This window comes from Grus americana, chromosome 1 (genome assembly GCF_028858705.1).
Source record: "Grus americana isolate bGruAme1 chromosome 1, bGruAme1.mat, whole genome shotgun sequence".
Taxonomy (NCBI): domain Eukaryota; kingdom Metazoa; phylum Chordata; class Aves; order Gruiformes; family Gruidae; genus Grus; species Grus americana.
This window is the reverse complement of record NC_072852.1, coordinates 161,467,475-161,492,203: the sequence shown is the minus strand read 5'-3', so window position 1 is coordinate 161,492,203 and position 24,729 is coordinate 161,467,475. Positions and strand designations below refer to the sequence as shown.

Below are 24,729 nucleotides of genomic sequence, written 5' to 3'. Positions count from 1 at the left end.
CCCTTCTCTGGGGGCTCCTATTTTTTGCTTACTTGGAAAAGGAGAAATGATTTTGTGGTTTAGAACAGAAAGAAGATCTGGAGCCTAACACAGGCTCTTTCCCACTCTCTCAGGAGAACATGGAACTGGCAAAAGTTGCCTCCATGTCTTGCTAGCTTTCTACAAAAGGTAGCAATACTTACTGAAAAGAGAGATCTAAGAGGGAAGAGTTTTTACAAATACATGTCTATGAATTTATTTCACTTAGCATATGAAAAACTGCATTTGTATATGTGTATTCCAGAACAATTCCATTGATCCAAGTGTGTGAGAGACTGAAAATAAACAACAATAGTTGTAAACAAACAACATAATTATGTTGAGTGCTTTCTTCAGCTTCACTAAGAACACTTTGCATTTCAGTTGTCAATGTGTAAGTTGTGGTAGTTTGTTTAGCTACAGTGGGGAGTGTAAGCTTGAGTTGGAATTGTTGATGACAATAATAACAAAACCAGCTAAACAAAATCCCCAAGCAAACTGAAACACAAACCTTCTGCCTGGATAAGGGAACTTGTTGGTGCTGAGGGCTTCAGGCTAGTGAGATCCTGTTGGTTTTGGCAGGACAGCTAACTTTGCCTGATATGTTGGGACACAAATAAAAGTTTGAAGTGGTGGAAAGAAGAGCAGAGTTCACATTTGCTGGTGGCCCCAGTGGTCTCCATATGGGTGGGTTTTGCAAGACGAACGACAAGGTCAGGGTAGACTGTGAAGTTAGTAATGGCCTGTGGCCTGGGAGGCATTTTATTGAGGATTATTATTATTTTATTTTATTCTGTAAATCCCATGTTTCTTTCCCTCATTTACTTCCCTGTTTACCCTAATCACTAGATTTTCCCCTGTAACCGTAGTCTCTTCTGCCTTCCTTCTAAAATTCTTTCTTGCCCTTCTCTCCCCCAGTGTTCACTCCCTCCCTCCATCTTTCTTCCACACCCATTTCATTTTTTTTCTCATTTCCCATGAAGCTTCTCTCTTCCTTCCTCTTTCACAACCAGCCATTTCACTTTCCAACCTTCCACTCCCATTTTCTTTCCTTCTCTTGAGCTCTTTCCTCATATCCTGAACTCCACTTTCCTTGGTTCCTCCCATATTTTTTATTTTTTTTCCCCAGTTTGTCTTTCCTCTCCCTTCTCCTTGTATTGCTTCCCTCTCACATTCAGGCTTTCCTGGTGGCATCTCTTCCTTCACCCTCCTGGTAGAAGTGATGGGTAGTGGAGGTATGGCAGCTGCCTGGTATGTGGCCGTGAGCACACAGGCCGTGTCAGTGGTAGGGATGAAGCGCACCAAATTCTTCTGTCCCCACCATGTTTGCACCTGACCTCTACCAAAGGCGTGACCTCCTTCAGAAAGGTCTCGGCTCTGTATCTCCTAAGCCTGCATCAGTAGAAAGTGCTTAAGCGCTCAATGCCTCTTGAGAAATCGGGTAGTGTCATGATTTTTGACAAGACAAAGATTTTGGAGACAAACTTTCCATGCTTCCCTTTTTTTAGAAAATGTTCATGTAGTAAGAAGATAGGAAATAGGATGACGTGATATTTCGCTCCTCTTCTGCCCTCTGCCCCCCAAACACTTTTTGGTATTAATTCTTGCAGCAGTCTCACGAATCCTGAATGTGAGTCTGCTGTGCACATTTATTTTTTAAAACCATGGCTACTGCCATTTATATACTGCACGCTGCTTGCTTTGCCGCCATGTGCAATGTCTGGTTTTCTTCAGTCTTAACACCTACTACTTGAGAAACGACTTTGTCATTTTTAGTAGTATGCAGCCCGGCAGAGTATTACTACTTGTGACTTTCAGCAGCGTGCCGCATAACATTTACCCTTTTCCCAAAATTTCCATCTGTCTCCTACATCTATTACTGAAAACCGTTACTGACATTTCTGAATTGGAATGGGTGGCTCTAGGGAGAATATTTCCTCTTTTACGTTTAGCCGGCTAAATCATCAGCTCAACAAGCTCTTGTGGAGAGGCTCTCCTTGTCTTTCCCCCTCTTTTTTTCTTTTCATCATTTATGAGTATTTTCTCACCTCTTTATATGTTTTCAGCTTAACCTCACTCTTCATTGAAGCTGTGGGACAACATTGATAGAATATTTAATTTGAGGAATATTTAATTCATGTACTGTACTACAGTTGTGTAGAATTACTTAAAAATTCTCTTGCAAATCGTTATTCTTGATGACCAGGTAAAGCTAGCTAAGTATCCTCCACACCCATCTTATTGTGTGTTGGACTTGAAACTGAATTTTTGAGCAATTAGCATTACTTTACCGTTATTCACGCGAGCAGTAGCAAATTTTGTTGTAGGTATCAGTCACGTAGTAAACCCCTTTCTGGTAGCATTGCTAAGTAATAGAAGAGCCTTTTAACATGAAGATCTGGAAGTCAGAACTGGAATCTGTTCCTGAAACTGTGTGAGTAATTCTTACTCGCATTACTAACAATACTGACTTCAATTAAATCGGATGAATCCAAGCACAGAATGATAATTATTCTGGCATGGGAAAGCTGACAGTGTTTTTAGAGCTATTTTTACTGATGCATTTTAAAACCTCACTTATTCCAGTCCTTCTCCCTTTCTTTATTCTTCTTGCACAAAAATAATCTCTGAACTGTTTCTGGCTGGTATCTGCAAAGCGAGGGTTGTGTTGCTTTGAAGCTGAACAGAAGGAAACGTCATGACCGGGGTTTCACTGTCTGTGTATAAAATATATTTATTAAAAATATTTGTAATATGTAACGCTTTGATTTTTTAAATCTGTTTATCTGTAAAATATCCCAGGCATTTTGTAGTCCCCAAATACCTTAAGTTCCATATTTAAGTTTTAGATTTTGATGCTGAACCATGTATTTGTAAAGGTACATGAAAGCAAATTTAATCAAAGGAAAATTTAGATAAAGACCGCTTCATATTAGAAAGACCTCATTAGAGCATGATGACTTAGAGTGGTGAGCCCTTTCATGAAGCGTTTATGAAACTGCTTTTAGCTTAACAGGGAAACTAACTCTCGATATGGAAGGGAGTTTTTTCCTGTAATTTTGGAATTACAGTTTTTTTGTTTGTTGGGTTTTTTTTTTCCCTCGAGAAACAGAGAGGGAGAGAGACAAAAAAATCTGAACAGCATACTCCCATTTTAATTTCTAAGGAAGAACAAATAACAAGTAACAGCTTATAATGTAGTAACACAATCTGAAGGGCCAAATGATAAATTAATGGCAATGGGTTCTTGTATATTGTTTTGGAGACTAAGCACATTAGATTGAATTGTTTCACAACCAGCATGCCTAATTATTGTGTCTGCCACATTCATCTATTTAAATCATTCCCAACTTTTGGATTGCTGCCTAGAATATTACTGCAATACGTGTTTCAACTGGTTATTCCCTTGTCATGCGTAACCTCACAAAGGAGGCTGATTTTGTTTGGAAAAAAGAAATACAAGTGAGCATTGGCAGTATGTTTATAATATCTGATAAAAAGGGATGATAGGTTTCATAATGTTGATTTGAATGGGTTGCATGTGAACTGATACCGTATTTGTTTTGTCAGGTCAGTGACTTAAAAAGTGCCTTTGTCAAGTCACTTTTATGAGCGAGGACTGCTACGCCCGTGTTCTCAAAATCCCGTCTTTGCCAGCCAGACATTGCCTTCACCTTACACCTGGCAGAAGATACCTCAGCGCTCTCCATTTGCCAATTAGTTGATGGGAAACTGAAAGCAAAAAAAGAGGAAGAAGAAAGGTTGTTATTCCTGGGACAAGAACAAATGACTGCATTGCTTTTCTTGTGTGATCAATACCAGCAAGCAACCGTCAGAGGATTAACATTCTATCGAGGAGTGCTGTTGCGTTGAAGGACCTTGGCTTAAAACTGGTGCATCCGTGATACAATCAACAAGCCCACGTGTTTTACAGACAGAAATGCGACTGAGCATGGTTTTTCCCAGCCAGAAGTCTACAAGCGGGACTTAATGATTGACTGCTTGCTGATAAACTTTCGCTGTGTATTCTGTTTTGTGTGCGTTGGACATCGTTAATCATCCCCTGCCTTTTTTTAACTTTCTTTTCAATTGGAATTGAAATTAATTTTTGGTGGTTAGGTTCCCCCCCCCCTTTTTCTCTCCCTTTCCTTCATCATTAGTTTTGGAAATTTCTTCGGCATAATTCGCTTGACAGCAATTTACAAATTCGAAATCAGCTTTTCATCATGGCTTTGAATGTTGCTCCCGTAAGAGATACAAAATGGCTAACATTAGAAGTGTGTAGGCAATTTCAGAGGGGAACTTGTTCACGCTCTGATGAAGAATGCAAATTTGCACACCCCCCTAAAAGTTGCCAGGTTGAAAATGGAAGAGTAATTGCCTGCTTTGATTCCTTAAAGGTAAGGAAAAAAAATTGCATGTGTAGTGAAAATGCTGGTATATTGTACTGAAAGTAAAATGTGAAATGATGAGTTACAGCTAAACCAGGTTAATCAGAAAGTCATTTGTCCCTCATAAGATGTATATTAATGTAAATGTTATTTGTCATAACTTTTATTTATTGAAGCTTTGAAAATATTTCTTTCTAAGGCGTTTCTTTTCCAGTCTCAATATGTTGTTTATAAAAATTGCATATGACTGTGGGATACAGGATTGTTTACAGCTGGTGGAACAATTGTATTTTCCCAAGTACATTTTATGAATGATCATTGTGTTATGGCGAATGAAAATATACGGTGGCACAGTACTAGGCCATTACCAGAGACCTAATGAAACATATGGAAAGAGTGCAGATTCTTTCGTGTAAATCGACAGAAGTGAGAAAAGTCTGTCCATTACTTCAATTTTGTCACAACAGGTTGTTTATCTGAGAGTCCCTAATAGCAAGGCTAAGTTACTAGCATTGATAATTACATGTATGGATAGTGCAGATAGCAGCCTGAGTTTAGAACAGAGTGAAGGGATTCTCTCCTTTGGAGGATATTTAGTAATTGCGTTGTTAGGCCATCAACAACTTCTGACTTCCTAATGACATCAGACATGCTTTAGAAAACTATTTTAAAAGTTCTGTGAAAATACTTTGTGTACTGCATAAAAAAAGATTAATGACCCCATGGGATTTGGGGAGTACACAGTGTTTTCTGCAATGATACATTTGTGTTCTCATGTCAACAGAAGGAAAAAGCTCATTTCATATAAATAATTAAAGGAAAAAATTGAGCATTTCAGATTTTATTTTGAAAGTTTTAGTTGTGGCGTAGGGTGCTTGCAGCAGAGGTGCCAGCTGTTTGAGCTGGAGACTTTTGTGCAGGGTTGGTTATCACCTGTGAATCCAAACTGGAGTCACAGCCTAAGCTAATAATACCATGAAAAGAAATCCCGAGGGATCGCTGTGGATAACTTAATGACAACGAGCATCATTGCTCAGTGGAGAGAAGTTCAAAACCACGTGAAAAATGTAATTGAAGCAAGCAGGCGTGTTTTGTCCTAGGGAGGGAGGGCATACCTGCTCTGAGGGGCCAACTCGCTGCAGCCTGGCTCTGGTGGCTGAAGTGATGCTGCTTCATCCCGCTTCCCATCATCACCGTCTTCCCAGCCGGCGGAAGGGGCCTCCTGTCTTGCATTTTCTAGCTGAGTCTGTTGGGTTAAATTGGCAGTAAAGATGGAATTATACCAAGAAACCAAACCGTGGCCAGAAGCAGCAGAGATGGAAGTACGAGTTTCTTCCCACCGACCCTGCTGGAGGCAGAGGGAGATCTGATAACGGTAGAACAACGTCTTCCATTGCCACAGCTCCTCGCCGCTGAGCGTGAGTCGGAGCCGTGCGTTTCGGTGTGCTGCCGGACCCCTTGGTGCATAAAAAGCTTTTAGGGATCATTGTGAGTGCATAGCTCCTGGCTATGTCAGCTGGTGTCCTTGCATCCATTACCTTCCTTATTCAGAAGGATGTTTGTAAATCACCATATGTACGGCAAGAACATGCCTGCTTAGCTCAGTTTGCATATACTGCCTGTTGAAGGACTTATGTCATTAGTCGCATAAATCTACTTGATGCATAGCTTTCGGAAATGCTGATGTTAATCATACAGTTTCAGAATAACACTTTGGCACTCAACAAGCAGGATAACGTTTCATGTAAATAAACAAACAGTATGGTCTAGAATTATAGATAAAATCAGAATTTAATTAAAAAAACAAGAGCTGTTTTCCTTGCTGAACACTGAATCACACTTTAATGCAGGCAATTATTTAGAGTTTATTTACATAATATCTAGAGCTTTGGAGACTTAGCGTTTTAACTGTCTTAGTTCAGTGTACCTGATGTAAAAATAAATTATGGTGAGTATGTTGAGTCTCTTTGAATAAACATCTTCCGACCTAGAGAAGACACAGAATTTTTTTAGTCTCAGATTGAGGTATGCATTACATTTAGGTGATGCCTGGTAGTTACAGCTGCTCCCTAAGTAGTTAGTCAAACACAAGATACAGCGCTCTGAGACAGGCTCTCCTTTAACTGCTGATCAATCAGAAGAGCCCCTGTTTGGGGAAGGGATGTGCGCTCTCCTGCCTGCCACCTTCTTTCCAGATTTCCAGGATAGACGAGGAAGTGTGGTACCAGTATCTGCCAGCTGATTCAGAGTGCCAAAGCACCAGTATGGAGCTACTGGAGAGAGTCCAGTGCAGGGCCACAAGGGTGATGAAGGGACTGGTGCATCTTTCCCACGAGGAGAGGCTGAGAGAGCTGGGACTGTTCAGCCCGGAGAAGAGAAGGCTCGGGGATCTCCTCAATGTACATAAATACCTGAAGGGAGGGTGCGAGGTGGACAGAGCCAGGCTCTGCTCAGTGGTGCCCAGTGACAGGACCAGAGGCAATGGGCACAACCTGGCATACTGGAGGTTCCCTCTGAACATCAGGAAACACTTTTTCACTGTGAGGGTGACCGAGCACTGGCAGAGGTTGCCCAGGGACGTTGTGGAGTCTCCGTCCTTGGAGATATTAAAAAACTGCTTGGACATGGTCCTTGAGAAATCTGCTTTAGGTGGCCCTGCTTGAGCAGGGGTTTGGACTAGGTGACCTCCAGAGGTCCCTTTCAACTTCAGCCATCCTGTGATTGTGCGAGCAGAGGCATCTTCAGACTGACTTGCCCGTAGCCTCAGCGTTGTTCTAAGCTAGCAATAGCTGGTGTTGGGACTGAAGGAAATAATCCCAGCCAGGGATGCCCACCTCCACGCTGTGCCACATCCTCCGTTGTGCTCCCACTGCTGTTTTTGTGATTGTGCGGTGCACCAAGCTGGGAAATTGATTGTGGTTAAACCTAAGTTGTTGTTGTAGCTGCTGCTGACAGAAGGGAAAGGGGTTGTGTGGGACCAGCAGAGCTCTGGGTTACTTCTGCCGGTGATAGTGCTGTGGCCTTGCACCAGGCTTCAGGAGTAACACGATTGCATCAGAATCCGAATTTTCCAAGTTAAAGAAGGATCTTTGTAGGTCTGTTGGTTGCCAGGAAAAGGTCAACAGAATTTAGCGGACACTGTTTGCTTTTTAACTCTGAAGGGATTTTTGGCTCCAAATACCTGTCCTTGCAACAATTGACTTTAAACCCAGCAAAAGTTGCAACAGCAGCCTATTGGACTGATGACAGTTTTGAGGATACAAAATGATAACTGTTGAAGACTGCCTGGGTTCTGAATATCCTTCATCTGTGAGATGCTCCAGGCTAGACAGAAATAGCTAAAGACTAATGAGCCTGGTTCAGTTTCAGGCCAGAAACTTGCTGATTTCAAACCAGGTTCTGCTGCATGGGCTTCTGAGATGTGGCTTAGCATTTGTTTCTCACTCTTTGGTGAAGGACAGAGCCTGATCTGTCCTAAAGAGGACACTTTTGGGGGGGCTAAGAGAGTGTAGGCGCATCATTCCTGTGCAGTCAGCCAGATGTGTGCCCGTTAGCCGGTCATAGCATCACCTCCAGCGATGGGGCTCCCTCCAGCCCCCCATAACCTGGCCAGCTTGTGCGGCCACATGGGCACACCCAAAATTGTACTGGCCGAGTGGCCTTGGTGAGCTTAATGTGAGGATGACAGTGTCTCTGAGCTATCTGGCTGACTGTGCCTGAGGTGGGTGACGGGGTGCTTCCATGGCCAGGCCTGTTGCCCTGCTGCTGGGGGGGAAGATGGAGGATGCTGAGGAAGCACTGCCAGAGCTGGAGCCTCATCTGCTGTCTGAAACCCTCACGAAGCCTCTTTGGAGCCCTTGCAGGCTCCCCTTTGGATGCTGCAGTGTTTGTGCAGTGGGAAGGGTTTGTGAAGAAGCCTGTCCTACTGGGAAGGTTGAATTTCAGGAGCTGCTCTGTTTATATTTTTATACTTCTCGCTGGGTTCAAGTACCTTAATTTAAAAGTGAAGAACCTGGATATATAACACTTAATAGATCACATTTAGATCCCTCCTGGTTGGACACTGTAAGCAAACCTGTTTTCAAGGTATTCTTGTCCTGCTAGTAGCAAAGAACAAAATCCTTTCAGAGGAGTATTAATACTTAATGTAATGTCTGGGGACAAGAACATGCAACACTTTGCTGTATTTGAGCTTCAATTAAAAAAAAAAAACCACAACATTAAAATGAATGGTGACGTCTACAAGAGCGAGAGAGGAAGAGCTTGGCAGATGAGAAAATACGGTCATGTGCATTTTGCTGGGAGTTGACTCTCATGTTTGCAGGTTTTAAATTCTGGTGTTATTTCTCGACTCAGATTATACCCTTTTTACAGGTCAGCTACTAGAAGGTTATGTTGTCTAAGCTAATACAGATAACAGGGGAGGTATCTTGCAGATACTGTCATTGCAAGTTTTATGGTGGTAAGAAGAAAACGAAAGCTTCTTTAGGGCTACAGATGGCTTTTTCTGTATTTTTAATCTATTTACTAGTGTGTAAACACTTTGAACTGTTCTATTTATTGAGCCAGCAGACTAGTGTGAACTGTTCATTTGCATTTTCATGAAAGCCTTTTAAGAATATGCCTATCTGGTCTCATTTGGCACCACAGAATAAAAAGTAATTGAAAGCTGTACACAGAGACCTGTTTACCAAGTTAAAAGGGTTCCAGGAAAAAAAAAGAAATTTTAGGAACATCCACTTTGTTGAAATATCTGGAACTGAAAAGAATCTGTTTAAGATGGCCTCAGCTTTATTTAGAAAAAGGGAAAAAAATGCTTTGTAAAATGAGCAGGCTCTTTGTAAGAGAGTGAGCTCAGAGTTGGGATGCAGTAGGTAGTCCTTTGCCTTCCTGTGATTCTTTTGTGGGTCTCTAAATGTTTTGCAAACATCAAAGATTTGGGATCCTCTCATACTTTGAAGCAGGTGATACCTGCTCTTGCTTGGCATGTGAGGCAGTCTGGACAGACTGTAGATGACCACCATATGCAGAGGGGATTGGCTAGTTTGTCTATACTAGAAAGCTTTTAAATGGGTGTTTATAGTGTCCTAGCTGGCTGAATTTCTGTTGATTGCACGGTTATGTTGTGTGACAATTGAAAGACAAGGTGAGTTCAAGGGCTGTGCCTACAGCTGGTGGGGAAGAATGACTGAAATGGGCAAACTCAATTCTCCTGGGCAACAGAGTGGCTTATTCCTTCTGGGCCTTATGAATTTTGCCTGCTTTGCTGCACAGTGTCCCAATTTCAGCAGGATGGGGGGTACAGGCTGCCCTTTTCAGTAGTTGTGGGCTCTGGGGACATGGAAATTGCAGGCTGAAACTTTCCAGGTGGGGGATGCAGAATCCAGATCTCACTCTTCCTGCAGAGCAGAGTTTGGTCACATCCTTTCTTTTTCACTCACCGCTGTTTTTTCTTGTAAAAGATCCAATAAACTACAGGTGGTCTGAAAACACCACCTGGCAGAAGCTTTCAGATGTCTGAGTTGCTGCATGTGTGGGCATGAAGAGAAAGTGTCAGTCAAGGTCAGTTTTAGATGAGTAGGTCCAGGTCCTGAGGGAACTGGTGGATGAAGTTGTGCTCTCCATCATATTTGAGAAGTTGTGGCAGTCCAGTGAAGTTCCCGCTGACTGGAAAAGGGGAAACAACCCACATTTTTAAAAAGGGAAAAAGGAACTACAGGCCGGTCACTCTCACCTCTGTGCCCGGCAAGATCATGGAGCAGATCCTCCTGGAATCTCTGCTAAGGCACATGGAAAATAAGGAGGTGATTGTTGACAGCCAACATGGCTTCACTAAGGGCCAGTTGTGCCTGACAAATTTGGTGGCCTTCTAAGACTGTGTTCAACAGCATTTGTGGATAAGGGAAGAGCAACTGACGTCATGTACCTGGCCTCGTGCAAAGCATTTGACACTGTCCCACATGACATCCTGATGTCTAAATTGGAGAGACATGGTTTTGATGGATGGACCACTGAGTGGATAAGGAATTGGCCGGATGGTCAAGGCCAAGTGCAAGGTCCTGCACAGTAGTTGGGGCAATCCCAAGCACAACTACAGGCTGAGTGGAGAATGGATTGAGAGCAGCCCTGAGAAGGACTTGGGGATGTTGGCTGATGAAAAGCTCAACATGAGCTGGCAATGTTGGCAGAAAGCCAACTGTATCCTGGGCTCCATCAAAAGAAGCATGACTAGCAGGTCAAGGGAGGGAATTCTGCTCAATATGAGTGACCAGTGTGCTGCTGTGGCAAAGCCAACAGGATGCTGGGTTGCATCAACAAGGGCATCACCAGCACAGATAAAGAATTCATTATCCCACTCTACTCCACACTTGCCAGGCCACACCTGGAATAGTGTGTTCAATTTTGATCCCTACTACTCAAGAAAGATGTGGACAGGCTGGAGAGGGTCTAGAGAAGGGCCACAGAGATGATCAAAGAACTGGGAAGCTTGCTGTATGAGGAAAGGCTGAGGAACTGGGCTTGTTCAGCCTTGAGAAAAGAAGGCTTAAAGGAGACCTCATCACCATGTTCCAGTACTTAAAGGGTGGCTACAAAGAAGGTGGAGATTCCCTTTTTACCAGGAATCACATGGAAAAGATGAGGGCTAGTGGGTGCAAGTTACTCCTGGGGAGATTCCGATTGGACACAAGAGGACAATTTTCACAAGGAAAACAAGGAGCCATTGGAATAATCTCCCCAGGGGAGTGGTGGATTCCCCAACATTGGACACTTCTAAGACTCAGCTGGATGGGGTGCTGGGCCATCTTGTCTAGACCATGCTTTTGCCAAGCAAGGTTGGACCAGATGATCCTTGAGGTCCCTTCCAACCTGGTATTTTATGATTGAACGATTCTATGACACCCTTAAAAATCTGTGAGCTTGGCTTAAATTGGTTAGAAAAGTGTCAAACAAAACTGAAATAATCCTTTAACTGTTGTGTTACATGGTCTTTAGCTTTTTTAAAAATAAATAAAAAAACAAGCTGTGGACGTTTACTCACAGCAGAGGGGGCTGTGCTACTCACTAGGATTTGTCCCCCTTTTGAGAAGGGCATTTCTGCTCTGTTTCGGAGCAAAGTCCGGAGGTGCAGCTCAGCCCCACCACCCACAGTGTTCAGCCTGTGGGAGCGTGCAGGGGCAGGAGCCCGGGGCTGGCCCCGGCAGCAGAGGGGCACTGGCCATCAAGTCAACTCGGAGGAGCATGTCCTAACCTGTTGCCACTGGCTCTGCCCTCAAAGTGAAACTATGAAAACCAGAGAAGTTGAACCAGTTGAGGTTAGTTGTGTTGGAAAAGCTGTGTTTCTCTTTCAGGGCTTGTTTTGTTTTCTTGTTTGTGTCTCTGCAGCAGCATGGAGAGCACGAAGCTGTCCTGACTGTCACTAGTATCCCCTGTCACCACCTGACCTGTCAGATTTTAAACCCACGCACCTTGTTTTAACTGGATGTAAGTTGCATTCTGAAAGGAGAGCCTGGTTGGATGCCTGGTCGCTGAGCTACCCAGATCCTCCTTCCCTCTGAAGGGCTGGGAAACCCCCCTTCCCAATTGCACAGTTCAGTGGCAAAGCCTCTCAGTGATACCTTTCACAGGCGGGAGATCTGTCGCAACAGCCTGTGCCTCCTTTGGCCCCTTACGACCGCCTGATGTGAACAAGTGGGTGTTTACTGGCAGTTTTCACTGTCTTTTTTGGTGTGGTAGAACTTGCTGAGCAGGTCTCCTGGCCTGGGGAGGAGGGATGAGCACTAGGAGCAGAAATGGTTGAAAGAAAAAGCAGTTAAAGAGCAGTAACTGAAGGATGTAATAAAAGATATCTTTTTGTTCACTGAATCTTGCCATCCTAAGAGACACCCGTTACTCTTTTAGTAGTTCCTGGGCAGTGGTCTTGCTGGGTTGAGTTGACTCCTGGAGCTTGCTGCTTCCAGAAGACCCAGCAGAGACTCACTAAGAGCATTCTGAGGCAGTCTGCCATACCCCCTTCATCTCAGATGCAGCTGCCACTCGGTTATCAGTCTGAGTCTGATGACATGAAGAAGAGCAGCTAGGCAAACTGGTTAGTGCTGCAGGAAACCTGGTATGGAAGGGCACGGTGTTTGACAGATACTCTCCAGATTTTCAGGCACTTGGGGATCCTTCATACACCTATCGATTCACAGTGTAGTTTATGTTGCTGCACCAACCCGTGCTCCCCTAAGCTTTATAATAACCAGTCTGTGGGTGTAGTGAAGGCAAAATTCAATCAGAGGCTGTGACTCATCCCATCACTAGGATTTTGAACCACAAGAGCAATTGCTCGCTGCCCACTCCTCCCCCAGCTCCCTATTAACTCAGGTCACTGTTCCCACAGGCTTGCTCTCTCCAGGTCTTCCCACCTACTCCTTTATTTTTCTGGCAGGTGGTTCCTCTTTCATTCCAGGCTCATTTTTTTTCCCTTGGCACTGTGTATGTAGCTTTCTCTCAGCTCAGGCATCAGCTGTTCTTCCCAAGCTGTTATCCTTCGACTGCCTCATCAATACAAAAGACAGGGTTGTGTTCAGATGCAGGATCCTCCTGATGTAAAACCTTAGCAGAGACAAGACCCACGTTCCTATTAGTCCAGGTCATCCCCAGCACTGGAAAGGTAATTTCAATCTAAAAAAACTAAACACTACAAGAATTGAGGAGTTTGTTTGCAAGTCTGTTTGACAACCCCACCCTTCTCCCAACTCATATCTTCTCATATGAAGACTGGCACTTTGTTTTTGAGGAGGTGGATTGTATTGGAAACCTATTGCAAAAAAAAGGAAAGCTGTTGTGGTTTTAGAGATGTTGGAACATATCATTGAAAGCCTGCTGTGAGATACCCACCCCACAACTGAAATTGAAGAGGAAATCTTAAGTGTCTGTTTTCTTCCACACTGATGTGTTTCTAGAGGCTGTGGGCATGCTGTGCCACCCAGGATTAGATTCCTGCAAGGTCTTATCCACAACAAAGAATAAATCAGTAATGGGAAAAAGAAAGAGTCTTCTCATCCGCTTTGTCCATGAGCTGTATGGTAAGGTGTTGTGAACAACGCCCCAAAAGTCAGAGAGCCCCAAAGCCTGGAAAGACAAATCATTGAGGAGTAAAAAGAAAGCAGACAGTCCACAGAAAACAGCATGAACACCTATGAGATGTAGCAGCTGTGGTGCAACACGCTGGTGGGTGTTTGACGGCTCAAGGGCCAATGGGGCTGTCCTGCTCCTTGTGGGCAGCTGGAACCCTGCAAGCTCATACATGGCACTGCGTGGTGCCGCGCTCCTGACTGAAAGATGACTTGGTGCAGTCGCTGCAGTGTAGATGTGTTCTTTTTCACGAGGCATTGCAAGTTTTCAGCCCTTGCTTCCTCTCAGGTTCGTTTGGCTCAAATGAGAGGAGATCCATGGTGCACAGTGTTGTGACAGCTGCATGGATGGCTTGGGCTAGCAGCCCATCAGGTGTGCTGCTGCCACCTCACCTGCATGGCCTATAGGCCAGGCACCTTTTAAGCTTTGTAAAAACCTAATTTATTTACTTTTGTTTGAAATTCAATTTCAGCCTTGAGCAGTCCGTGGTGAAGCTATACCTCTGACTGAACGGGTTCATGTACCATCTTAAATGTTGTCAGGGGAGGAGCTTACTGAGTGTTGGTCTGGTGACACCTGTGAGGATAACTCAGTGGCTGTAAGAAAAGCTCAGCTGTAATTGAGAAGCTAACAGAGCTGCTGGGACCTTATCTGTTTGTTCACAGTGAGACGAAAAATAAAACCCAGTGTGTTGGACACTAGAATCATAGAATCATGGAATGGTTTGGGTTGGAAGGGACCTCAGAGATCATCTAGTTCCAAGCCCCCTGCCATGGGCAAGGACACCCTCCACTAGACCACGTTGCCCAAAGCCCCATCCAACCTGGCCTTGAACACTGCCAGGGAGGGGGCATCCACAGCTTCTCTGGGCAACCTGTTCCAGTGCCTCGCCACTCTCATAGAGAAGAATTTCTTCCTAACATCTCATCTAAATCAACCCTTCTTCAGCTTAAACCCATTCCCCCTTGTCCTGTCACTACACTCCCTGATAAACAGTCCCTCTCCAGCTTTCCTGTAGGCCCCATCCGGTGCTGGAAGGCCGCAATAAGGTCTCCTCGAAGCCTTCTCTTCTCCGGGCTGAAGAGACTAGACTAAGCCCCAGTGGCTGTTGTGAAACAGTCCCCCCAGTCAAGTAAAAACCTCCACAGAAGCCAGCTTTTTCAGCTAGATGTAACATGTGAAAGTCAAGAGACATACAATGTTGTAGGTTTTTTCCTAAGATCGCTTTCTAGATTAGGCCATCACTTTAAAATTAGTATGTATTTATTTGCTGTGGGTAGGACTCGAGTCTTTGGGCTTGATTCAGTTGCCCAAACAGAGGCATCTGATACTATTTGTGGTGCCCTAGAGTGCTCTTGTTGGCTTTCCAGTGACATCTCAGAGGAGCGTGTCATATCAGCTGGCACAATGCAGAGGTCCAGGATGTCCCAGGGTGCTCCAAATGGTCCCGCTGACTTCTCTATGGCAACACAGTGAAGCCCTTCTCGGGTGGCAGTGTTAGGTCTTGTATTAACTGGAGACTCTGACGTCAACTGCTTTGAGTAAAAAGGTGGACAATGCATTTGCCACAGTGATGACCTGGCTGAGAGGAAAGCTGGGGTATAGGCCAAACCCAGAAGAAATTGTCTTCTGTAGCAGAAAAATGCCCTCGTGGAGACCAAAAAGGGGACAAACATCTTCAGTGTGTACTTTATAGTTCACCATTAGTAATGCTAACAGCCAGTGTAAACTCATTAGTTTGAAATAGGTATGACCCAGATGACTGAGCTCATGTTTTGTTATCTATGACAAGATAGTGTCATAGACATTGATGTGTCTTTCTAGGCACAGGGAGGTGATGACAGTGAATTCAGTCTATTTAAAAATAAAAAGACAAGCAACCTTTTGCAAATTTAAATTGAATAGGAACCATAACTACCTCTTCCTGAAGATTTTAAAGGTAGAAATTAGCCAGAATATGGTCTATGCATTTGAAAAATCATGAAAGTTAAAACAAAGAAACCCCATTCCCCTGAAATACAATTCTCCATTACTTCATTTGCAGATGTGAACATATGTCAAGTGCCGTCAAACGTGCATGTAGATGGTTTCTGATACAAATCGGGAAAAAGTATTTGCTTTTCAAAGAGTATCTTAATGGTGATTTTTCTAAGGGAGTGGATAGTAATGAGTGTTATGAAAATGCAGGCTGCTCCCCAAATGCATCTTGCCTTCCCTGTGTGCTTCATAGCACTGGTCATACAATATATGTCAGTGTTATTAAAAGCAGAGGCACGGGGTTTGTACGTGCAGAGACGGAGGTATGTGGATATAGCTGTGGAGTTACTGCACCTGTGAGCATTTGTAAATTGTGTTGGTATGAAGGTGATTTTGTGCTTCATGCTGAACACGTTGATGCCATTGAAGTTCCAGCCTGCGACAGTTCTCGGTATAAATCAATACAAATATTAATTTGCTGTAGAACTCCCATTACTTCAGTGATGCTGTTTAGTATGCATGAACCAGTTTGTGTTCGAAGTGCAGGAAAAGTCTACGGTTCTCTTTCTCTAATTGAACCTTCTGGCTATAATTGTTTTTAGTCTGGATTCTTGAAGAAATGAGGCTTATGCAGTCAGGCTGCCTCTCTTTCCCTCCTCCCCCACTAACTTGCAAACCCACTGGCCAGTTTCAGCCAAATTTGACAAGGAGATCATAGTCTCCAGGATAATTTAAGTTCCTGCAAGTTTTGTAAAAACAGGCAGCCAAGTAGTAGGGTGGAGAAAAAGCAAGACACCTGTAAGCCCTCTCAAATGAAAGAAGAGGTTCTCAGCGCAGTCAAGAGGAGATCCTTAAAACTCAGTTAACCATAAGGAGGTCGGCTTTTGGGATTTGCACACGTGTAAACCTCCCACCTTCGCTTGTGCTGGTGCTTGCCGCACTACCTGTTTAATCACACCAGCTGAGCAGTGGCTGTTGCAGAGAACTGCTTGCAGTCATTCCTTCTTACCTTCAGCCTCCACTTGCTTGTTAAGCTTAGTTTTCATGATATTATCCTTTTTCCACCTTTTCAAATTGCAGATTTAACTTACTGAGTCGTTGGTACTTACCTTTACTTCTTTTTCTTCAGGGAGAAGGAAATTTCCATTAGGAATGCAGGTTTAGGTCTTATTTTAGATGGGTAATGGGCAGTGAAAGGATCCCAGATGATAGGTGGGGAAGGTCAGCAATGACACCTCTCACTGAAGCTAGCTTTTGTATGGAAAGCACCACAGAAATTACAAAAGGCAGTAAGAGAGAGCAAGAGGAGGTGTAACTCTCTATAGACTGTGCAGTTAGAGCTCATCTGGAAGGAGGGAGCTGGCAGTTACCATCTCTGCTGCTAGGTTTCTTGAGGCATTTTTTCTTTAGAAAGCCACTTAATGAAAAAAAAAAAAACCCAGAAAACTGTCCTGGGAGCAGAGGTGACTACATTTTAGGTAAGAACCGTACGCCATTCTGCCCTTAGCATCTCATTTTGTTTTCAGGGCAGCAGCCCAAAAGGCTTTTCGTGTATCCCAGTGCAGGAGTAAGCTGGTCTTTGGTGTTACTTAGGGCTGGCCTAAGAGGTGTTTGCTCTGTCTGTCTTCCCCCAAACTCAACATTTTTGCAGTGTAATTGAGTCCTTCACTGTTCCATGCATAGATGATCTTTTAAAGAAGTACTACTATAAAAAACCAGATTTAGCCAGCTTTCCCTAAAGCACCAACAATACTATAAGCAGGTTTTTCTTTATTGGATATTTCAGCATGCCAGCTGTTACAATATATGTAATGTGTTTAATGAGCAAGGGAGTTTATTATTAGGTAATTGAATAAGGCTGTTCTTTCTAATTAGTTATTTGCCTTTCAGTCTTGGATGTTGCAAAAAGATCTGCTATGAACTCTGTCAATTGTATCTTGGTGTGCTTTGATTTGCTATAAAGCGGCTGTGCATCTCAGCGATGCACGTGAGAATCAGGGGTGTGAAAGTAGCCAGTGAGTTTTTTATGTGAAATGAGAAATGTTATCACTGGCTAATTAAGTAGCAAGTGAAGGTCAAATAATTCCTAACATATCTGTATACATGGCCAAATTCTACTTAGTGGGTTTGCTTATTGATAGAGATGTGAAAATATCAAATGGAAAAGTAGTGCAATAAGTCAATAAATGCGTAGCTTCTTTAGATGCCATAGAAAACTGATGGCAAATTGATTTTTGGTTCTGTTCAACAGAAGTTAATTAACTGATATACCTAACAGGTTCTGTTGATCCCAGCGTGCTTGTGATCTTAGACTGCTTTATCGCTTGGAACAAGGTGTGAGTAGAGCAGCCCAAAGGAAGAGGGTGGCACTGCCGAAGTAGCACAGCCCAGTAGCAGACACTGGTGCCCTGCATCGCTGCGGATGCCGGGGGGACCACAGACGGGACAACGCTCTTTGGAAAACGCTGGGCTGGTTTTTCAGTGACATTTCTAAGAATAAAGCATGGGCGTAGAAAGGGGAAAGCTGTGGGTAGAACTGCGTGCTGCTGTTGCATGTAACATGAAGGAACCTTCTCTCAAAACGCATTTTCTTCTGGTACGACGATAAAAACTAGGAGGTATAGAGAGTACAGGAGTGACAATGTTGTTATGAGGGTGTTCAGACAGTATTGCACGTTCCCTAGCTTGGCTGTTTAATTCAGACTGGCTTGAAGAACAACGTTATCGTACAGGATAAAAATTTGCTGTGCAACTATAGACAGACAAAAATGAAAAAAGACCTTAAGTCATCTGAAAGGAGGGCCACAACTTTATGTTGCAGTATCTGCAGGATCATTATTAAAATTTATTAAGTTGATATTTTTTTGACTTTGCATTTCTTATGTGCATACTGTGTGCAGTAAAGACTCCAGTTTAAATATATAACCATAATTTAACGTTAATATGCTTTCTCTTCCCCAAAGCACAACATGGAGGGGACATGCTTAAATTTTATTTAATTACAATTTCCTAAATGTGGTATTTTTTTCCATTTTCTTTATATAGCTTCATTTGTCTGACGATGCAGCACAGACCTCTGTTAAAAATCTGTGTAAAATTTACAGTATTTGTAAGTCTTTTCTTGGTGAAAGATCTGCTGTGTGTATGGCTTTCTCTTCTACCAATTTTGAAATTAATGAGCAGTAAATCAGAAGATATCAATCTTTATATTTAAGCACACCTCTGCTTGCAAAATACTTGTATCTGCTTGTTTTGAGCTGAAATAGTCTTCTTTCTGCAAGTCATAGTGACCACTCACGTCATAGCAGACCTCTACTGGATAACAAAGAGATAACCTTGGATATTGGAAGATGTTTATTGAAATGGTGGCTTTTGACATGCTGTGCTGCGTTATTTGAAGCAAATTGTTTAACATCTTTGTGCCTTTGTTTTCCCCTTTGTGAAAGGGATGTAACTGTTGGGTTTTTTTTTTACTTATCCTCTCTTTTTCTTTTAGAAGTAGGAGAAATTAATAAGCTGTTCAAGGTTAGTATGGAGAGACAATACTTTCTATTAGACCTGCTAATGTAGCTGGAAAAAACCCAGACAAACTTCTGCGCTCACAAGCCCTTCTTTGGGTCATGTTTATAGATAATTATAGAGTGTCTTGGAAATACAGAGCATGCCTGTCAATACTCGTCCAAAAATATAGCGGTTTAAAATATCTGGGAGGGTTTGCATCTATAATGCAACTTATTCACCTAGGAGTACATGAATGCATAGATCACACATACATATATATATATGCAGAATATTTAGCATGTGCCGTGCACTAGTGGGTGAATCCAGAATGCATTGGACATAGAGTCACTCCTGCAATCCAATGGCAATTTGCCTGCGGGTTCCCGACACCCCAAAACCTGTTAGATTAGGGTGAAGCAGTGGAATTAGGAGCACCAAAGATTTGCTTCTGTAGCTCAGAGAAGAGATTCACACCCAAAATTATGGAGGGATCTTTGTCTACCTCTAGCAGCTTGGTGATTGAAACCAACATTGGAATCTGATGCTCAGGAGAAAAGCAAGTCATTAATTTAGGTCCCCTGGACTTAGTCCCTAAAGTTGGGTCTCTCCCTTTGAGCTGTTGGCCCAGGTGTTTAAATTTGGGCTCTCCAAAGCGGAGGCAAGTTGCCTGAGAAGCGACTTGAGCACAGGACATCTCCTAGCTGCCTCGCAACCGTACCCAGAGCCCGGTGCCACGCTGAAGGCTTGCAGAGAGTGGGTTACAAGTGCTGATTTGTGCTGGAAGAGACTAAGGTCTGCTCCCACAGACCTTAGTGAGGCTTCATTTCCAGGTTTTTTTAAAAATAAGGCATGCCAGAGATTCTCAAAACCTATCAAACACACAGTATTTTTGTTTTCATGCTAGGGTATCTGCTGAAGCTTGATGTAATCTTCACTATAACTTCTGAGTAGGAAAGTGTGTTCATTTGTTGAGGTTTTCTCTGGTCATGAAAACTGACCCTTCAAAGGTATGCAGTAACATCTGAACACTCTTTTCTCACCTTTTGTAAGTTTTACCTTGTAATGCAGCTCTTTGATGTGAAATTGGAGGCTCAGAAATCCAGTGAAGTTGTTTGTTTATTTTTAATAGATATCATATGTAAGTATGATATCTATTTTTTATATATATGATATCTATTTTGTTTATATATCTCCTCTGCCTCACCTGCTGCTCAGCGAAGGTTTTCTCTTAAGCATCCCACTGCAGTGTTTTACGCTCAGTGCTTTGCTGAGGCGGGAGGGACCTGAGCCCCCTCGAGTGCTTTGCTTATTGGTGCTCTGTCGAGCAAGGACTTCTTGAATTCCTGATACCATTCCTGTACGTTAGCAGATGCCTGTTTCATTAATGACAGGTTAGAAAGATAGCTTTGAGGGAGTTGTGGAAGTCAGAGATTCTTTATCATGGGTAGCCATGTCACTTCCTCACTGAAGTTATTTACTAATCTCCGTACTAAAAGTGGGTCGGGTTTTCTGAAGAGGTTTTTTGGGCTTCCATCAGAAGACTTTCCTATGGCTTCACTTCTTTTGTGCATTCTTCTCATTTCCAGCATGGGTTAATTCACTGCCAGTTTACCTCCGTTCACCTGAATGCCATGGTTATTCTGCAGTTGAAGCAATGGCATTTCCCCTTCCCACCACCTCTCCCCTGGCACCCCATCTTCTCTTGGGACATTCACTGGAAACAGGCATACCCCTCTTCAGCCTTTGTTTTTCTCGGCCAAAAAACCCCACCATGCTCTACTTCTGTACTTGTAAGACAGCCTTTCCTTTCCTTGAGTCACCTCGGCAGCCCTTGCCTGTACCTGCTCCAGGCTGAATCATCTTATTTGGTTGTTGGTGACCAGAAGCACTCACAGCCTTGCAAGTAGAGGTTTGTGGCAGGAGAAGAAGCCTTGCCACAGAAGTTTTCTGCCTTTCCTAGACAATCTTTGTTTGATAGATCCTTGGGGCTATGATTGCCTTGTCCACGGTTTGTCACACTGGTGTCTCTACCATCAGTCAGTGGTTGATGAAAGCATCCATGATGTTCTCCTTTGGCATGGCCAGCTCCATCCCCAGGTTATAGCCAAATATCTTCCTGTCTGTGTCTGAACTGATGCATGGGGTTCATGTCACCGGCTAGAAATACTTTGTTCTTTCATATGGTTCTCATTCTCCGGATTTCAAGGTCATCATCTTCTGTCATACCCTGATTCTTCTTTCTTCCCCTCGCCAACTGAGCTTGAGTAATCGGCACATTTCATTAGCTTATCTGGAGCTTCTGAAAAACGCAGATCTGGTGTCCCGGAGATATGAAGCTTAACAGTGTAACCAAAGTGGTTGGTTTCTGCATCTGTGACTTTATAGCCCCTCCAGCCTATGTCCCCATGGGTGACTTCTCCTGGGACTGATCCCACGTCAACTAAGCCAGTCGTAAACCTCTAGCTGATTTCACGGGACACTTCACTGTCCCCACATTTTCTGTACCGTTGTAAGCACAGCCTGTTTTGCCTGTTTCCCGTATGGTGCCTTAATGGTTGTTCCCCTACCTGGGGAATTAAGTGGAACAGTCTTTCCCTCTGTCTGAAGTACATACTTTTTGAAGCTGTATTTATAAATCCATTAATTTAAATACTTCGGGAGCTCTCAGCAATGATATCACGACTTGAAAACCTACCTGTACGTTTCTGTGAGGACTCTTTTGCAAGAGAAAAGCCATTGACACGCATAGTCAAGGGTTCTTAAAAATTAGCTGACCAGTGATGTGCATCAATATGTGCTTATACTGTTTCTGTGAATAGCGAGTGAGATTTTGGGGTTTTTCTTGCTCCTGCGGGCTTTTTTAAAAAAAAAAAAAAAAAAGAAAAAAGAAAGATGGAAATCTGTAAGATTTATCATCCTTTCAGTTCTCTTTTTATTTTGAAAGGAATGTTTCATGCTTTTGCAAAGGGTGTGTGTGTTGGACTCCTTGTTTTCTTTTGCTTTTTTCCCCTCTTCTGTCAAAACTCCATCTCTGTTTTCCATCAAGGATATGTGAAAAATATTTTCAATATATATCATTAAATGGTTTCCTTGTTCTTATACTACTCCCTAGGCATCTGCTGCTGACTGCTTTTGGAAACAGGATACTGGGCTGGATGGACCTTGGTTTAACACAGTACAGCTGTTTTTATTTTCTTAAACGCTGAATCATTTGTCAGAAAAAGTGATTTTTATTTATTTACTTGTATGCAGCTGCAGCGGCTCTTGAGAAGCAGAGTCTGCGGTTAGCTCTTGAGAATATGAAGACAAATTCAGAGGTGTACAACAGCTCATCTAAGTCATTACAGAAGTGTTCCTAATTGTAACCTTCTGCCAAGCGCAGAGGCAGTAAGCGTGTGTCGCAATAAAATGTGCAACTTGCGGAATGTCTGGATGTTTGAGGAGGAGAAGAGCCGTGACCCCAACAGCAGGGAAAGAGGGGAGCTGCCGCAGCTTGAGGGGAGAAGAGGGATGTCAGAGGGGAACAAAATCTACCCGAGACTTGGTAGCTGTTGTTGCCACTGCTCGGGAGGGGGAATAGGAGAGGACTGGGGAGTTTCCCAAATTCTGTAATAATTTATCAAAACTGTAGATGGTAAATGTTTCATTAACTAGTTAAGCAAAACTTTAAGGGCCCATAACTACAATGTTTCACACATTCTTTTTGAAACATCTATGTTTTAACATTAATTTTAATCCTTAAATATTTTTCCTTTCAAAATGTAGAATAATAAAAAAGTTACCTTTTTTTTTTGTTTGGGTTCTTTGGGTTTTTTTAAAAAGCAGACATAGAAATGTGAGCTCTGCTGCCTTATAATGTTATTTGTTTTTTACTCCTAATTCAAGTACCACTGAAATAAGTAACAAGTTTGTGGGATGCTGCAGGGAGCGCAGATGTGGTTGAGAATCATAGAAATACTGTTATTAATGATACTGGACTAATGAAAATAGTCTTGCAATGGTAGCCTTGGAGTGAGATCTTTTAAGATTCCTGGGCATTAATCCTGCCTGTTTACATGACCATATGTAAAGGTGAAAGCTTCCCTGTTTTCTTGGAATTAGGATTTGTATTCACAGAATTTTCAACCAAATTCTACATTTGGGCATCAAAGTTAGACTTTTACTTGACTTTCACTGTACTTTTACCCATTTAGTCATCAGAACTAATTTTATAATTATGTGCACTGTCATCTCATTTAAACATTTTCCCCAAGGTTAGTGTTTTTCACGTACTGTTGGGTTTTTTTTTAATTTTATCATTTGATGCATTCACCTTCTGCCTGTATGTTCTTTTTTATATTTTTAAAAGGAGCTAGAGACTTTGAAAACCTTGACTCTTATTTTTATGTTATAAATTGTCAGAGTGTTTACAGATACTGAGCTTTGTTGACTTGTTGCTCAGGAGTTAGTTAAAGTTGGCTGAATATCTGTCCTAAATACTTCCTGGCTGCGGTACTTGGAACAGCAGTTTTCACTTCTCCGGTGATGGTAAACTAGCCAACAGGCAATATATTTTTATCTGACTCCACTGTCCTTGAAGCACTTTCATTTTAAGGAATGCCAACATGTATTTTTATTTTAGGTTAAAATGAAGAAAAATTTAAAATTCTGTAATATGAATTTATTTTTTCTAACTATAGGGCAGCTAAAGAGACATAGGAATATTAGTGTTAGCCCCTAATCTATTCATGAACATGCACAAAAGAAAAGACCAGATGCAGTTTGTTTTGTACATAGGTTACCTTTCCAAACGTAAGATGCTGCTTATCTGAAGACCATTAAATAGGTGCTTATCTATGGCTAATTATTTGAACACACAAGCTCAGGATGGCCCTCCCCATGTTTTGTGGGGTCTGCCAGTGCTAAGGTGAGGGGGTTGGGTTGGATAGCGTTCTTTGCTGTCTTTTCTGCTGAGTCCTCAGAGATGGGTATTGGCTTTTAGACAGCACCAGTGATCCCACACCTCCCAGTGCAGCTACTCAGAGCCATCCTGGATAATCAATCCCTCTGTCTGTGTGGGAAGGGGCAGTGGGAACTGGGGGCACTGAATACTGCTGTGGAGTACAGTGTGGTGTCCCAACAGCTGAGGGACTCCACCAGCTTCCGTAGACAGCTTGCTGCGGGGGTCCATGAGCCACGGTGCCTGCTTGGGCCATGCATGGGCATGGAGAAACGTCACAAAATTACTCTCTCATTCCTGGACTGGCAAATGCTCAATAACCCATACTCCCCTACAGCATTAGGGGGTTTGTGGGGGTGGTTAGAGTGTTGGAGAGCAGTGGTAGCCATCGTGTTTTCCATCATAGCAGGATTGTCATCGTCCTCTTAGCTGCAGTCAGAGAGATCTGAAAAATACTTCATTGTACGTTTAGGGTCGTGTGTGTATGTGTGTTTGTTTTTAGTAGCAAGCATAAAAGGTAGATTTAAAGCATTAGACTCATGTTTTAGAGGTCTTCATAGGTTATCAGCTCTTTGTGTGTCTGCAAGAAGTACATGATAAATTGGCAGACAGCTGTTTGATGATATATAATTTGTTGTCTGGTACTCAAATAGCTTAACATTTTCCAACTGTGATCGACTGTATCTGAAATTGTTCAGCTTTACTCTGAGAGACCTTCAGTTCCTCATTAATTCTAGTACTCCATCAGTAGTTAACAACTCTGTGTAAAGCTTTGTATTTCCAAAG

General features: G+C 42.8%; 1 protein-coding gene across 10 annotated transcripts in view; it reads left to right on the top strand.

Annotated features, from left to right (window-relative positions):
- Positions 1-3,730: 3,730 nt before the first annotated feature.
- Positions 3,731-24,729, top strand: part of MBNL2 (muscleblind like splicing regulator 2) — a 73,079-nt gene continuing 52,080 nt past the window's right edge. For all 10 annotated transcript variants that reach the window (XM_054821635.1, XM_054821643.1, XM_054821668.1 and 7 more), the window contains exon 1: positions 3,731-4,418. In XM_054821635.1, the coding sequence (XP_054677610.1) occupies positions 4,245-4,418 (174 nt within the window). In that variant the 5' untranslated portion in view covers positions 3,731-4,244. The remainder of the gene's footprint in view (positions 4,419-24,729) is intronic.